The 16,294-nt window shown below is 37.2% G+C and overlaps 1 protein-coding gene across 5 annotated transcripts in view; it reads right to left on the bottom strand.

Moving 5' to 3' along the window:
- Positions 1–15,958, bottom strand: part of PGAP1 (post-GPI attachment to proteins inositol deacylase 1) — a 71,726-nt gene extending 55,768 nt beyond the window's left edge. For 4 of the 5 annotated variants that reach the window (XM_003406156.4, XM_023542627.2, XM_023542622.2 and 1 more), the window contains exons 1-3: positions 15,743–15,958; positions 9,420–9,573; positions 4,467–4,642 (exon numbers count right to left, since the gene is read on the bottom strand). In XM_003406156.4, the coding sequence (XP_003406204.1) occupies positions 4,467–4,642; positions 9,420–9,573; positions 15,743–15,889 (477 nt within the window). In that variant the 5' untranslated portion in view covers positions 15,890–15,958. Of the gene's footprint in view, positions 1–2,481; positions 2,607–4,466; positions 4,643–9,419; positions 9,574–15,742 lie in introns of those variants that run through there. The other variant, XM_064286867.1, reaches the window with a different exon arrangement.
- Positions 15,959–16,294: the final 336 nt, after the last annotated feature.

Here is a 16,294-nt window from a genome sequence, read left to right as displayed (position 1 = left end):
ATAGTTATAATTAGTGTACACATACTGTATGGATCTCTATTTTCTTATAATGTCCTTGATTGGTTTTGATATCAGGGTGTGCTGGCCTCATAAAATAAACTGATTTTTTTTTAAATTCCTCTGTTTTCTAACACAGTTCGTGTAAAATGATTATTATCTCTCCCCCATATGTTTGATAAAATTTACCACTGAAGTAATTTAGCTCAAAACTTTTTTGGATGTGGTAAGGTTTTTAATTACAAACTTGATTTTAAAAAATAGACACAGGGTTCAGGTATTGTTTCTTTCTCTGGTAAACTTGTGTTCTTCAAAGAATTTGCATATTTCATCTGAGTTGTTGAATATACTGGCATAAGTTGTTCATAATACTCTGCTATCATTCTCTCAAAATCTGTAGGCTCTGTAGTGATGTCTCCTTTTTCATTTATGATATTGTTCCTTTGTACTTCCTTTCTTGCTTTTTTTTTTTTTTTTGTCTTTCATCTAAAGCTGGGGGTTTATCAATTTTATTTTTTCAAAGAATCGGCCTGTGGTTTCAATCATTTTCTCTATTTGTCCATTTTCTATTTCACTGATTTCCATTCTCAGTTTTATTAACTTCCTTCTCCTTAACTGAGCTTACTTTGTTCTTCATTTTCTAGTTTAAGTTGGAAGCTTAGATCACAAATTTTAAATCTTCTTTCTTTTCTGATATAAGCTTTATGTCCATAAATTTTCTTCTAACCACAATTTTACTCTGAGGAATTTTGAAGTTGTGTTTTCATTATCATTCAGTTGAAAATATTTCTATTGTGATTTCCTTTTTGGCCTTCTGATTACTTAGATGTAATTTCCAAATATTTGGGGATATTCCAGGTATCTTTTTGTTGTTGATCCTAACTTAATTTTGCTATAGTCTGAAAGCAAGGTCTATATGATTTCCATCTTTTGAAATTCATTAAGATCTTTTTCTTCTTTTGGAGGGCCCAATACACGGTCTAGCTTAGTGAACATAGTTTTTGCAGATGTTGGCTGTAATGTTCTTAAAACGTCAATTAGGTTAAGTTGGTTAATAGCGTTGCTCAAATCTTTTATATACTTTCTGATTTGCTATTTTTTTAATCAATTGGGAGAAGAGCAAAGAAATCCCTAATTGTAGTTGTGATTTATATATTTCTCTCTTTAGCTCTGTTAGCTTTTGCTTCATGTATTTAATGTTCTACTGTATCTCCACCATTTGCTCTTAAATTATACCTCTTTATTTTCTTATTCTAAAAATATGCAATTCTCAGTTATCGGTCTACCATGACCATTTCATGTAAGAACCTTGAAGTGGAATAATTCCATTTACTGCTCCTCCCATACTTTTTTCCATTACTGTCATATATTTTTCCTTCTAAGTGTTATAAATTTCATGATACAGTTGTTTTGCTGTAAATAACTTTTTTTTTTTTAACCCTTTTACTCTGAACCAAGAGAGATGTAGCAAACATAGAATAGAAAGTTCTTTTATACACCTCAATTGACCTCCTCTTATGTTATCTTACAAACCACAGCAGACTTACCAAAACCAAGAAATTAACACTGGTACAACAGTATTAACTAAACTGCAGGCCTAACTTAAATTTCATCAGTTTTTCAGTGTTTCAGGATTCCATCTAGCATCCGATCTTGCATTTATTATTATTTTTCCTTAATTCCCTCCAATCTGTGATAGCCCTTCTGTCTTCCCTTGTTTTTCATGACTTACACTTTTAAAGAGTCAAAAAAAAAAAATTTTTTTTTTTTTTTTTTGTTCTCAATTTGGGTTTATCTAATCGTTTCTCAAGATTAGCATGAAATTATTTTGGGCAAGAACACCACGGAAATGTTGTGTCCTCCTCAATGTATCCTATCAAGGGATTCTGGATGTCAATAGGTCTTATTACCATATTTTTATCCAAATAATACTTACCTTCTATGTTTGCCAATTGTGCCCGCCTCCCAGGAGGTATTTTCGAAAGCGCAATAAAATTAGCATAGCACACTTACAAAAATACCTCACGGGACGAGGGCGCAGTTGGTAAACAAACATAGAAGGCACGCATTATTTGTGTAAAAATACGGGTTTAGTGATGTTAAGCTTGGTTTGGATAGTGTCTGCCATATTGCCCCACTGTATTCTTTACCTCTGTAGTTAATAAAATCTTAGAAGAAATACTTTGAGGCTATGCAAATATCCTTTTTTCCTCAAACTTCTGCATCCATTGGTGGATCTTGTTTGCAGCAATTATTTCTGCATATTTGTGTAATTGGGATTTTCTATTTTTTTTCTTCTACATTACTTGGAATTCTTCCATATGGAAAAACTGTCCCTTTCCACCCATTCATTTATTCAACTGTTTATATATGCAAGTATGGTTTCATGGATATTTTATTTTCTGAGTTAAAAATCCAGTAAATCAACTATCTTTTAAAGAATTTAATAAATGAAAAAAACATGTTTTTTTTACATTTACTCACATAGTTAGCGTTTCTCATGCTTTTTATTTCTTCAGGAGTCCTGATACCCCATATCTGGTATCAATTTCCTTAGAATGAATAACTTCCTTTAATATTTCCGCTGGTGACAAATTCTGTCAGCTTTTCTTACTCTGAAAGATATTTTTACTGGATATGCAAGTCTAGGTTGAAAAGTTTTTGTTTCTTTTTTTTTTTTTAGCACTTTAGAGATGTTGTCCTGTTGTTTTGGGTTTACATTGTTTCTAATGAGAAATCAGTGGTAATTTTTATTGTTCCCCTGTAAGTCATGGATTTCTTTCCCTCCCTTGGCTGCTTTTAAGATTTTCTATCCTTAGTTTTGGATAATTTAACTATGATATTATTTAGGTATGCTTTTCTTGTGTCTATCCCGCTCAGCATTCATTGAGCTTCTTGAATCTGTGGGATGAAAATTTTTATTCAAAATTGGAAATTTTGGGGTCATTATTTTTTCAAATACTTTTTCCTCCCCCATCTCATTCTGTTTGTCTTCTGGGCTTCCAGATATACGTCTGTCCTGTTATTGTCCCATAAGTCCCTGAGGCTCTGTCCTTATTTTTCATCCTTTTATCATCTGTGCTTTAGTTTAGATAATTTTTACTGCCCTATCTTTAAGTTTAATGATCTCTTCTTATAAAGTATTCAATGTTTCTCCGGCCCAACTAGTAAAATTTTCACTTCTGATATGTATTATCCAAATTCTAGATTTTCCTTTTGGTTGTTTTTCATATGTTCCATTTCTCTGCTGAGATTCCCAATCTGTTCCTTAGTAGAGTTAAAGAACTTTAAATCCTTAATTTTGCTTGATATTTTTGAGACTTATTTTCTCAGCATTGTTAGGGTGAATCCAAGAGTAAGTCTGACTTTAGGGCTAAAGCAGACCTATTCCAAAAGTGTATTCTTTCTAGGGTCTCAGTTGAATGCCTAGTGTATACAGAGAGGTCTTTCCACTCAGGCTGGTCAGAATTTCTATTTCCCAGCAATGTGTGCCCTCTGAAATATAATCCAGCTCACAATTCCCAGTAGCTTTCTCCACTAAGCCTTGCACAGTGGCATACCAAGAGAGAGATGGTAGGAGTTCACCCCAGTGAGAATGGTATTTTATTCCTGATAAAAAAATAAAATCGCCAGTGTCAAAAATCTTAGTCTGTTTTACTATTCTTTGCAAATTTCTCTGTAGATAATTCATTACCCTTTCTTATTCCTGAGGTAGACACATTCCCATGCTTCCTCCTTGGCATGTCCTGTCTTGCAACCTCTTATCCTGTGTGTATGCAGCTTAGCATTTAGTCTAAGACTGCAAAATGCAGATTTCTAGAGTTTCTTTCCTCACCTAGTTCTCTTCTTTCTCATACCATGCCCCACAAATCTAGCCACCTTAGCCGTCCCAAATTCCAATCTCTGCCTGCTCATCTCAGCAATACCAATATGCTTTGCTTGGTTTCCCCCTACTTGCCCTATGGTCGGTAAACTGCTCCAGGAAAAAAGCCAGACAGATCATGGAGCTCACCTCATGTGTTTTCCTTCTTTCATGCATATCACAGTCATTTGCTGGCCAACATCTGAAGACAGGTGCTTCAGATATCTTAACCAGTTTCACAGCTGTTTATACACAAAAAAATTCTATTCTAGTACCACTTACTTAATCATAGCTAGAAGCAGAAATCTGTACCAATGGTTTTTAGGAGGCTTTTAGGAAATGTATTTCACTTCTACTTTATACATATGTTTAAAAAAATTATTTCTGTCCTGAATTCACCACAAGAAAGGTTGCTTGTAAATTCAATTTAAACTTTAAAAACAACCAGAGTTCAAAACAACAGACTCCCACAAAAACAGTCTGCGCCATCTTTGCTTCAACTTCCATATACACAAACACAAGATTTAAAATACACTGAGTCCCTTTAAGAAAAAAAAAAAATGGCTAGTAGGTTGCACCACTATTGATTTGCACGCTTATGTTTTACCTTGTAGAGTTTCAGAATTGTTTTAATGCATTCATGTACAAACTTGGTCTGCTTCTGAAGACTTCCACCATATAGTGCCACCAGTTCTTCATTGAAGTTCACACTGAAGAAGTCAAAGTGGTACTTGAAGTCAATGTCTTCCGCTTTTCGAAGTGCTATAGAGCCAATAGAACGAACTGCAGAGGAATAGGGCAAAGTGCACATTAGTCAAATCTTTTTAAAGTTTCATCTCTTCTTGCTTCAAGGTCTCTTAATAAATAGCTTTCTCTCACACCTTGAATATAAATAACATATTTCAGGATGACACCCTCTATCCTAGCAGTTGTATGCTCTGCACACAGTTAAGAGTGCCTTAAATATTTTTAAAATGAAATTAAATAGTGAGACTGTTACTCATTCTCCACCTGCGCCTTCTTTAGTAAGAGTAATAACAGCTAAAAGGAAGAATTCTTAAAAGAATAAAAGATAGAAATTTTGTCACACTTATTGAGGATTTTAAGAACGAGAAAGTTCCTAAAGAAATATTTACTCATCATTTGATTTATATACTCATGTTTGATTCATCTTTCTCTCATACAGGACATCCAATCCATCAGTAAGTCCTGTCATGCTCTACCTTCCAAACATATCTCCAATTGAGGTTTCTCACCACTACCTACCTAATCAAAGCACCATCGTCTCTTGCCTGAAATATTCTTAACTAGTCTCTTTGCTTCCACTCTGTTTTTGTTGTTGTATGCCCTTTAACAGATTTTGTTGTGAATTGATTACATTGAGTGGCATGAAAGCGCAATGTTTGTTTCAGCAAATACCTCTATTTTGCCATTTCACTTTTTTAACATGTTGTTGTATTAGGTGCCGTTGAGTCGGTTCTGACTCATAGCGACCCTATGCACAACAGAATGAAACGCTGCCCGGTCCTGCACCATCCTTACAATCATTGTTATGCTTGAGCTCATTGTTACAGCCACTGTGTCAATCCACCTCACTGAGGGTCTTCCTCTTTTCCGCTGACCCTGTACTCTGCCAAGCATGATGTCCTTCTCCAGGGACTGATCTCTCCTGACAACATGTCCAAGGTATGGAAGATGCAGTCTCGCCATCCTTGCCTCTAAAGAGCATTCTGGCTGCACTTCTTCCAAGACAGATTTGTTCATTCTTTTGGCATTCCACGGTTTATTCAATATTCTTTGCCAACACCCCAATTCAAATGTGTCAGTTCTTCTTCGGTCTTCCTTACTCATCATCCAGCTTTCACATGCATATGATGCAACTGAAAATACCGTGGCCTGGGTCAGGCACACCTTAGTCTTCAAGGTGACATCTTTGCTTTTCAACACTTTAAAGAGGTCCTTTGCAGCAGATTTACCCAATGCAATGCATTGTTTGATTTCTTGGCTTCTGCTTCCATGGCTCTGGATTGTGGATCCAAGTAAAATGAAATCCGTAACAACTTCAATCTTTTCTCTGTTTATCATGATGTTGCTCATTGGTCCAGTTGTGAGGATTTTTGTTTTCAGCGACTAATTCCCCACGTGTCTGTCGGTGTGTCATACTGTGGGGGCTTGTGTGTTGCTACGATGCTGGAAGCTATGCCATCAGTATTCAGATACCAGCAGCGTCACCCATGGAGGACAGGTTTCAGCTGAACTTCCAGACTAAGACAGACTAGGAAGAAGGATCCGGCAGTTTACTTCTGAAAAGCATTAGCCAGTGAAAACCTTATGAATAGCAGTGGAACACTGCCTGATATAGTGCTGGAAGATGAGCCCCTCCAGGTTGGAAGGCACTCAAAAGATGACTGGGGAAGAGCTGCCTCCTCAAAGTAGAGTCGATCTTAATGACATGCATGTTTCAGGATCTTCATTTGCTGATATGGCACGACTCAAAATGAGAAGAAACAGCTGCAAACATCCATTAATAATCGGAACCTAGAATGTATGAAGTATGAATCTAGGAAAACTGGAAATCATCAAAAATGAAATGGAACACATAAACATTGATATCCTAGGCATTAGTGAGCTGAAATGGACTGATATTGGTCATTTTGAATCAGATAATCATATAGCCTACTATGCTGGGAATGACACCCTAAAGAGGAATGGTGTTGCATTCACTGTCAAAAAGAACGTTTCAAGATCTATTCTGAAGTACAATGCTTCAGTGATAGGATAATATCCAAATGCCTACAAAGAAGAGCAGTTAATACGACTATTATTCAAATTTATGCGCCAACCACTAAGGGCAAAGATGAAGAAATGGAAGATTTTTATCAGATGCTGCAGTCTGAAATTGATCAAACATGCAATCAGGATGCACTGGTAATCACTGGTGGTTGGAATGTGAAAATTGGAAACAAGGAAGGACCGGTAATTGGAAAATACGGCCCTGCTGACAGAAACAATGCCGGAGCTTGGATGATAGAATTTTGCAAGAGCAATGACTTCATCGCAAATACCTTTTTTCACCAACATAAACAGCGACTATACACATATACACATGGACCTTGCCGGATGGAGCGCACAGAAATCAAATTGACTACATCTGTGGAAAGAGATGATGGAAAAGCTCAATATCATCAGTCAGAACAAGGCCAGGGGCCGACTGTGGAACAGACCATCAATTGCTCATATGCAAGTTCAAGCTGAAATTGAAGAAAATCAGAGCAAGTCCACGAGAGCCAAAATATGACCTTGAGCATATTTCACCTGAATTTACCATCAGAAGAACAGATCTGACACACTGAACACTGGTGACCGAAGACTGGATGAATTGTGGAATGACATCAAGGACATCATCCATGAAGAAAGCAAGAGGTCACTGAAAAGACAGGAAAGAAAGAAAAGACCAAGATGGATGTCAGAGGAGACTCTGAAACTTGCTTATGAATGCTGAGCAGCTAAAGCAAAAGGAAGAAACGATAAAGTAAAAGAAGTGAACAGAACATTTCAAAGGGCGGCTTGAAAAGACAAGGTATTATAATGACATGTGCAAAGAGCTGGAGATAGAAAACCAAAAGGGAAGAACATGCTCGGTGTTTCTCAAGCTGAAAGAACTGAAGAACAATTCAAGCCTCGAGTTGCAATAGTGAAGGATTCTATGGGGAAAATATTAAACGACACAGGAAGCATCAAAAGCAGATGGAAGAAATACACAGAGTCATTAATCCAAAAAGAATTAGCTCATGTTTTAACATATTACCCACATACAATTCACATACTATACAAATCACTCTGTAAACTGTAGAAATTCAATGGTTTTCAGTATATTCGGAGTTGTGCAACTATCACCACAGCCTAATTTAAAACATTTATCACCCTAAAAAGAAACCCTAGATCCACTAGCAATCATTCCAAATCCCCCCTTTTTCCCAGGCTCTGGCAACTACTCATCTACTTTCTGTCTCTTTGGATTTGCCTATTCTGGACATTTATACAAACGGAATCATAGAACATGTGTTCCTTCACTTAGCAACATGTTTTCAAGGTTCATAAATGTTAAAGCATTTATTAGTACTTCATTCATTTTTATTGCTGAATGATAAATATTCCATTGTATGGATATATCGCATTTTATTTATTCATTCATCAGCTGATAGCATATGGGTTGTTTCCACCTTGGCTGAATAGTGCTGCTATATTTGTACACAAATTTTTCTATGAACATATGTTTTCATATCTCTTCTACCTAAAAGTGGTATTGCTGGGTTATATATGTTTAATATTTTGAGGAACCACCAAACTGTCTTCCAAAGCAGCTACACCATTTTACATTACCACCAGCATTGTATAAGCGTTTCACTCCAATTTCCCTACATCCTCACCAACACTTGTCATTATCTGTCTTTTTTTTAGTATAGTCATCTCAGTGGGCATGAAGTGGTATCTTGCTGTAGTTTTTATTTGCATTTTCCTAATGACTAATGATGTTGATTATCTTTCCTGCTTCCACTCTTAACCCCTTACAGCATATTCTCTATACAGCAGAACCAGAGTGATCATTTTTTAAAAGTAAACCACACCTACTAGAATGGTTAAGATTTTTAAATCTGACAATTTCTACACTGTCAAGAATTTTGAACAAAGGAAAGTGTAATCTACTGATTGTGGCAGTATAAACTAGAACAACCAGTAAAGTTAAAAGGATACACATAACCTGTGACATGAAATTCCACTCCTAGGGATACATCTTACAGAAGTATGAGCTTATGTGCTCCAAGACATGGGTAGAAGAACGTTCGTTATTTGTAACTACTAAAAAACGTAACCAACCCAAATGTCCAAAGACAGTAGAATAGAGAAACTATGGTATATTCATACAATGGAATGATACAGAATGATGAAAGGGAACTACTTACAGCTCACGCAACAACTTGGGTGAATTTTAAAAACAATGACGAGTGGTAGAAGTCAGACACAAAAGAATATATACTAAACGATTATATTTATATAAGAGTTTAAAAACAGCTTAAAATAACTAGGTTATAGTAGGGATGCATATTTAGGTGCTAAAACTATAAAGAAAGACAAAAAAATTACTACCTTAAAGTTAGGATTGTGGTTACCTCTAGGAAGGAGGGAGGGAGCTGTCATAAAGAAAGGACATACAAGGGGTTCCCAGAGTACCAGCAATCTTCTACTTCTTGACATGGTTTACTTCCCTAATCAATACTTCAGGTTTTCTTCTCTGTACTCTCCATTTCCAACACAAACCCCTTCCCTCTACTGATTCTTAAATCCTTATACCACCCATTTATCCCATTCCACTCCACTTTATTCTTTTTCTCCTTCTAACTCTTTGCAAAATGATCTTCAGCCTTTCTTCTCTCAGAAGAAATGTCATATATTTGTATCCTTCATTAGCGTAACACACTACTTAACGCAGAGTCTACATGCATTTAATAAATTATTGAATTGAACATTATAGCTTTCAAAATTTATTTCCAAGACTTACCTTGCTTATAACTTCCAGCGTTACCAGGAAGAAAGAGAACTGGAATCCCCGTCAAAGGCAGAATTTTGTGTTCTTCAGCATAGGATCCTTCTCCATAAAGATACAACTCATATGCAGGATAGCGTTTTGCCAGTTTCTTTGGAAGTTCTATTTTCTACAGCAAAAAATACAATTTCACTTTAATCAGTTTTATCTATACAATGCAGCCTCATGTTATGCAATTCTGAATTACACAAATTTCAAATAATACATTATAAAAATATTACTCATGATAAAACAACTTAATGCACAAAACAAGTCCTACTTTTAGTTTATGCCTATAAAGCATCAGTCTTGAATTATGTTCGTTTTGAACCATGCAGTCATCAGGAAAGCATAAAATGGGACTTACCTGAATTTCTAAAGAATACAAATTACTCAAAATTGTCAACGGCCACCTCAGAAAAGTATCTTGGTGTAGGCCCATAAGTTATGTGTTAATATAATTAAAAGTTCATTTAAATTAGTATTATGTTTAGAAATGATTAAAGCTTTCCATTATCAAATTACTTCTTTTTTGCCATTTTAAACTTTTTCTAATGCCTCTCTCCTTTTACTCTGACCCAACTATATGTTCCAGCTGTTACATCACTCAAAGGACAGTAAGTTTGTTTCATCATGCAACTTTTTGACCTCTCAACTTAATATGCATAGCAAATTAATTAAACATTATAACCATGTCTTAAACAACAAATGCAGACTCTTCTCACCATAAACGTTCCAATAAATCAGCACCTGTTTCCATATTCATGGACCAGGTATATCCTTTGTCAGCAAACCTTAAACTACTTTGAAGTTAATGTTGTTATATAACAAATGAGCCAATAATTCACATAAAATTTTTTTCAATATAAATTAGGTATTAATGTCATCCCCTAAAAGTAGCCATCTATAAAAGCCTTTTTTTTCTTTAAAGGATAAAAACCATTCAAAGTGAATTTAATTATATTGGACAGTAGATTTCAGTTAAGTAGACTTCAATAGATTTAATAATTCTATTATTAAATGCTGTACATGTAGTATGTGCTGTACATGTAGTATGTACTTAATAAAAATTTTTACTGAATAAATTTCAAAAACTGTAAATGTTATTAAAGACTATTAAAAAACCTGACTGTTCTAAAAAACAGAATTCTGATCATTCATGCATATTCTTGAATATCCATCTGAGGATATTACCATGCACAGTCTATCTAATAACACCATGAAAACATCTTTACAGACTGAGTTTATGGTTCAAGACATTAGCAACTTCAGTTATCTCTCCAAATACTCAAAATATAGAAATACTAACTCCACTATTTGCTTTATAGTCTACCTATACTTCAAATCAAAATAGTCTCAATATTGATTATGCACAGGATGACTAAAAAATGAAAATGATATATTTTATTTCTTATACACCAATTAAGCAAAAGGAAGAAGTGCCAGAGTAAAAAGTTTCTTTACTCCTTCCAATTTAGTCCACCATTTGATGTAACAACGACAACAAAAAAACCCCAAACTCACTGCCGTCCAGTTGACTCTGAATCATAGTGACTCTATACGGCAGAGCAGAACTTCCCCATAGGGTTTCCAAGGCGTGCCTGGTGGATTCAAACCTCCGACCTTTTGGTTAGCAGCCTAACTCTTAACCACTGCGCCACCAGGGTTTTCTCTGGTGTAATAGTACATGCATATTAGATCATCAGTTCCTTTAGTACAGTAGCTAAACTAACTTTTTGAACTAGCTGAAAATTAATCCAGATCAGGAAAACTATCAAATATATCTAAAATTAAAGATTTAATTCTCTTTGGAGACATAAAAACAAATAAAAAATATTATGATGCTATTATGAAAGCAATTTTGTACCAAGAAAAAATGAAAATAAAAAAAGAATGTACACAATATGGAGTATAAAAAGTATAGATATAGAAGAGGTGTAGAACAAAAAAAGAGTAGGCAAGGATGGTGGAGTTGTAGGAAAATGACAAAAGTGCATTTCCTGAGTTCAAGTCGGGGGTGTGTGGCAGGAAGGGTGATTGACCAGACTGAGGACAGAGAAGGTGTGGGAATACGAAAAGAATGCTGATAAGAAAAAAGAAGCAGGTCAAGGAATTAAAAAGAAAACATTTATATCAATAGGACGTGAATATCTTTTAAATTATTTTATATCCCCCTAAAAAACAACTGCCACCAAGTCATTCTGAGTCATGGCAACCCCATGTGTTACAGAGTAGAGCTGCTCTACAGGCTTTTCTTCACTGCAATCTTTACGGAGGTCCCTAGATGGCACAAATGGTTTGCACTCAACTATTAACCTAGAAGTTGGTGGTTCGAACCCACCCAGCGTTACCATGGCAGAAGGCCTGAGAATCTGCTTCCACTTAGAGTACATTATGGGATGACAATGGGTAATCTTTACGGAAGCAGACTGCAAGGCCCATCTTTTGCGGTGCTGCTGGGTGGATCTGAACCGCCAATTTTTAGGTCAGTAGTCAAAGGCAATCTACTTGTGCCATACAATTATTTTAAATGAGCACCTCCCCCTCAAAAGACCTTTAACTAAAACCAATTACCTTTATACTTAAATATTATCTCCATAAATTCTGACCCTGCTGTTCATCCTCCCTTGACTCTGCCTTAGTCCAGGTCCTCCTCAGTTTGAGAAAAAGACCTAGGAACAAATGCATCTTTCAGGCTCTTCTCTTTCCCTGTCATTATCTCCCCACTACAATCCACAGTCCATATTGCTATCAAGAAATATCTTGCTAAAACACACACCTTGTGTGCTTCTTCACTGCACAGAGATTTTAAAAAGGCTTAAGAGAGTCATCCTTTAAAACCTGGCTCTAAATCTTCTTACCTACTTTCTTATAACATCACATATGCCATGTTTTAAAATTTAAATGTTTCAAAAGTCAAGATTCAATTGAAAAGGCTCTCTCTAATCCCTGGTTCTTTAGCTTTCCAGTTCCCCCCTCCCCTAGAAGGTAACCAATATTGTCAGCGTCTTGTGTATCCTTGCAGAAATATTTTACATATACACAAACATTTATAGATCATTTTCTAACATACTATACCTTTACCTCATGCAATGTGTCCAGGTGCCTTCTCACCTTCACACTTGCTACTCCTTATGCCTAAAATTTTCTTGTTTCTGCACTTCATAAACTATACATCCTGCATGGCCCAATTCACTATATCTTCTCTACAGTCTTTGAATACCCAAGACAAACTTGGATGCTCTTTTGTGAAGAGCCTTGTACACAGTCTATTAAACTGGCATTATAACATTACCACATTATACTATAACTATCCCTTATATTCCTGTCTACCCCACTGTACTATGCGGACTTAAAGTCACATGGTCTGATGATCTCTAATTCCCTCTCACCTATACTGAATATCTAGAATAAACCCGGCACAGAGTAGTCATTTAATAAATGACTTGCTAAATTAACATTACACTTAGTAACAAAATATATGATTCACATTTTTGAATATCAGCATTTCCTTTCAGAAGAAAACTGTTAGGTCACGTATCAACAGACAGCCAAAGAAATTACTGTATGGGAGAAAACAACTCAGATATTTCTTCTTTAATTCGCCTGAAATCACTGCCAAAAAAAGTTTTGCCTTATTGTCATAATAACGCAAGAAACATTAAAGGATAATGTGTATTTTGCCTAGTAGGTATGAGATATTCAGTTAGCTCTAGGAAAACCAGAGGTAGAGGATGAATGGAGATAAAGTATTTTAAATTTAAAAAAAACTTCATTTTTGCAAAAAGTTTCAAATTTCTGCCCCACTTTTTAATAACACAGAGAGAGAGAATAAAAATGGAATGAGTTTCAGCTACCTTTCATTTCCTGTGCCGACCTGCTACAGAATACGCAAATGAACAGTGAAAAAGAAGAAAGGCTGTCAAGATACAGGAGGAAACTAAATACACCATATGCTAGATATCAACCTGTTAATAATCTGAGAGCTGACTATAATATATAATTAAAAGTAAGCAATATATAAAATATCTTTAGGCAACCATGTGGTTTTTAAAAGAACATCCTCAGTTATCTAGAAACTCAGTATATTCAAAATGACTCATTTCCTAAGACAGCTTTAATTTTATTTGTAAAATAACACAACCTGGTGTGCAAAATAAAAGGACTAAGAGTCAAATATAAATATTACAGTGAATTAATATTACAGCTTTTTATATCATAAAAATAAAATCTATTGAGGGGAATGTTTAGCTAGTATTGAGCTTCTGTTTATGGGGATGGAAAATATGGCAAAGAATATTGGTGATGGCTGCACAACATGAATGATGTAATTAGCTTCACTGAATTGTACAAGTGAAAAAATATGGAACTGGCAAATGTTATGTGTATTTAATATGACAATAATAAAAAACTTCCATTAAGTATAACTGTACCGACAAATTATTAACAGACATGTACTCCAGTTGAGCAATTTGAACCAAAATGAGTAAATAGTGACTACGCAACCAAAAAAGTCAAATAGGTATTCTGCGCTAGTTACACTAATTTTCTGTCTTTCACGTCAATTTTATGAGATAGGAAATCATCTGTAGGTCCATATGCTTTGTTCTCAATACTTAGGAAAGCAATTTATACCACTGCAACTATTAAAATGGCTTCAGTAATTGTTGGCAAGCTAAATAGAAATAGAAATCAGTACTGCATTGTTCCACAACAATTTCATTTTAGCCAAACTCTTCAATACCATATGAAATTGAAGTGACCTACTTAGGTCTATTGGGAGTTTCCTCATTATTAAACCATAAAAAATGCAATGGAGCTATACAGACTCTACTTTCAGTTAAAAAAAAAAAAACAAACCTAAACTGAAAGCCCATGCATTTTATTATACGCAGCTCCCGATAAACATCAATCAGCATATTCACCTAGAAATTAACAGAGGCAACGGTAACACGTTAAAATCTTCTCTTTCAGTATCATCTGATATGGAATGTTTCCACTACATTATAATCAATGATGCAAAACCAAGGTAAGGATCTCAAAACAAATGAAATTTAAATTCATTAGAATTTTGCCCATAGGAAAGGATGTTTTTCAGCAATTTAAATCTTACACAGTTTTAAGACCTAAATCATAGTAGCATAATCAAATAATATACTCCCCCCCCGAAATGACCTGCACACAGAAGCAATCCTGACTTGCATTCTTCTCCCTACAGAAAAAAAAATCCACTATGCTTTTAATAGTGTATTAAAAATGCATTTTATCAGTATGTATTGCACTACTTTTTATAGTAGGGAATTATAAGAGGCATTTCGTAACTAAGAGACACATTTAAAAAGAATCATTCGGGAGAAATTTATTTGGACTGTTGTGTAATTTGTCACCACCCCTTTTTACTGCTGATCATGAATGAAATGATGAAGCAATTGTCACTGAAAATACTCTAAATGAAACGGGAGGGGAGGCGGAGAGAGAAGGAGAAAGGGAAAGAGGGAAAAAGAGGAGAGGAGAGGCAGAGAGAGAAGGGCCGGGTTTCTCTTAAATTGCAAACACAGTAAGAAAACAAAAATAACACCCGGAAACAGATTTTGTACCCAACTAGTAAGACAGCATGAGGCTCGACTGCTCGACGACCTGCATACACACAAGCACGCACAGACCCATAACCTGCAAAACGCAAGGATCCGCAAAATCTTTACAGAAGGAGCCAAAGACTTTTGTGTTTAATTAGTACTCATCAGCTTAGCATTCACCAGGTGTGAAACCCCGGAGTCTCTAAGACAACCTTGGGAACTATACCAGCCAACACAGAGCCTGCAGAAGCTTGGTCTCTTTCTAGAAAAGCAAAAGCTGACGTGCAAATCACGGGGCCGGAGGGCAAGAACGCAGGCGGGTGGGAAGTGGGTCCAAGGCACCTGTTAAGGCAGGGACGCGAGGACGGTGGGCTTTGGGTTAGGCAGAAGGGCTAAGGTTGCCTCTCGGAATGAGTGGGCTGGGCCCGGCCAGTCTGTAGAGCCTGTGTTCGGGTTTTGAGGCCGGTGCAAGGCGGAGAAACAGGGTAACTACGAGAGGGGCGGGAAGCAAGCTCCGGGAACCATCTATCAAACACCCGACCATAAAGGGAAGACACAAAGGGCAGGTGAGGGGGCGGCGGGGGTCTGCAGTCTCCCGGGGCGCAGAAAACAGAGCGAAGCTGGGATATGGTGGCCGGAGAAGGGCGCAGTGCCGAGGGAGGGGAGTCCACCGGACCAGGAGGAGTCTCGGGGCGCCCAGGTGAGGAAAGGGCGGAACCTTACCTGATACTCCGGGTACTCGAACATGTAACTCATACTGCACTTGTTCTCCTCGAAGCCGAAGAAGACATCCCACAGCCCCAGGGTTGCCATGAAGATCATGAAAGCATAAAACGCCAGGTTCCCGAGGTTGACGGAGTGAAGAAACATGGTACCGCTGCCGCGGGGCCCCGAGCCGGGACCGAGAGTCCTCGCTAAACACCCGCCTTCCGCGCCCGAGCGGAGCCCCAGCAGCGAGCGCCTGCGCAGACGCCCAGCCAGAGCGCTCGCCCGCCGCGCAGTGCGCCTGCGCGCAGGGGACTCTTGGTGTTCCCCGCCTCGCGTCTCCCCGAGAGAAGAGAGGAGGCGGTGTTTGCAGCGGGAGGGCGAATCTGGGCAAAGAGAGAAGAAAGCGGAGGAGCTGGGATGGAGGGCGAAGGGAAAAAAAGGTTGGGGGCGAGGAGAGGGAAAAGAAAGAGGGGGGATGGGCGTAGCGCGGGAGCCCCCGAGGCGAGGAGAGGAAAGGGCATGGCGAGGGGGGCGCAGGAGGGGCCCGGCCTGGTCCTGGGGAGGAGG

This window comes from Loxodonta africana, chromosome 6 (assembly GCF_030014295.1).
Source record: "Loxodonta africana isolate mLoxAfr1 chromosome 6, mLoxAfr1.hap2, whole genome shotgun sequence".
NCBI classification, from domain to species: domain Eukaryota; kingdom Metazoa; phylum Chordata; class Mammalia; order Proboscidea; family Elephantidae; genus Loxodonta; species Loxodonta africana.
Note: the sequence above shows the minus strand (reverse complement) of the source record. Positions and strands in the feature narration are given on the sequence as shown.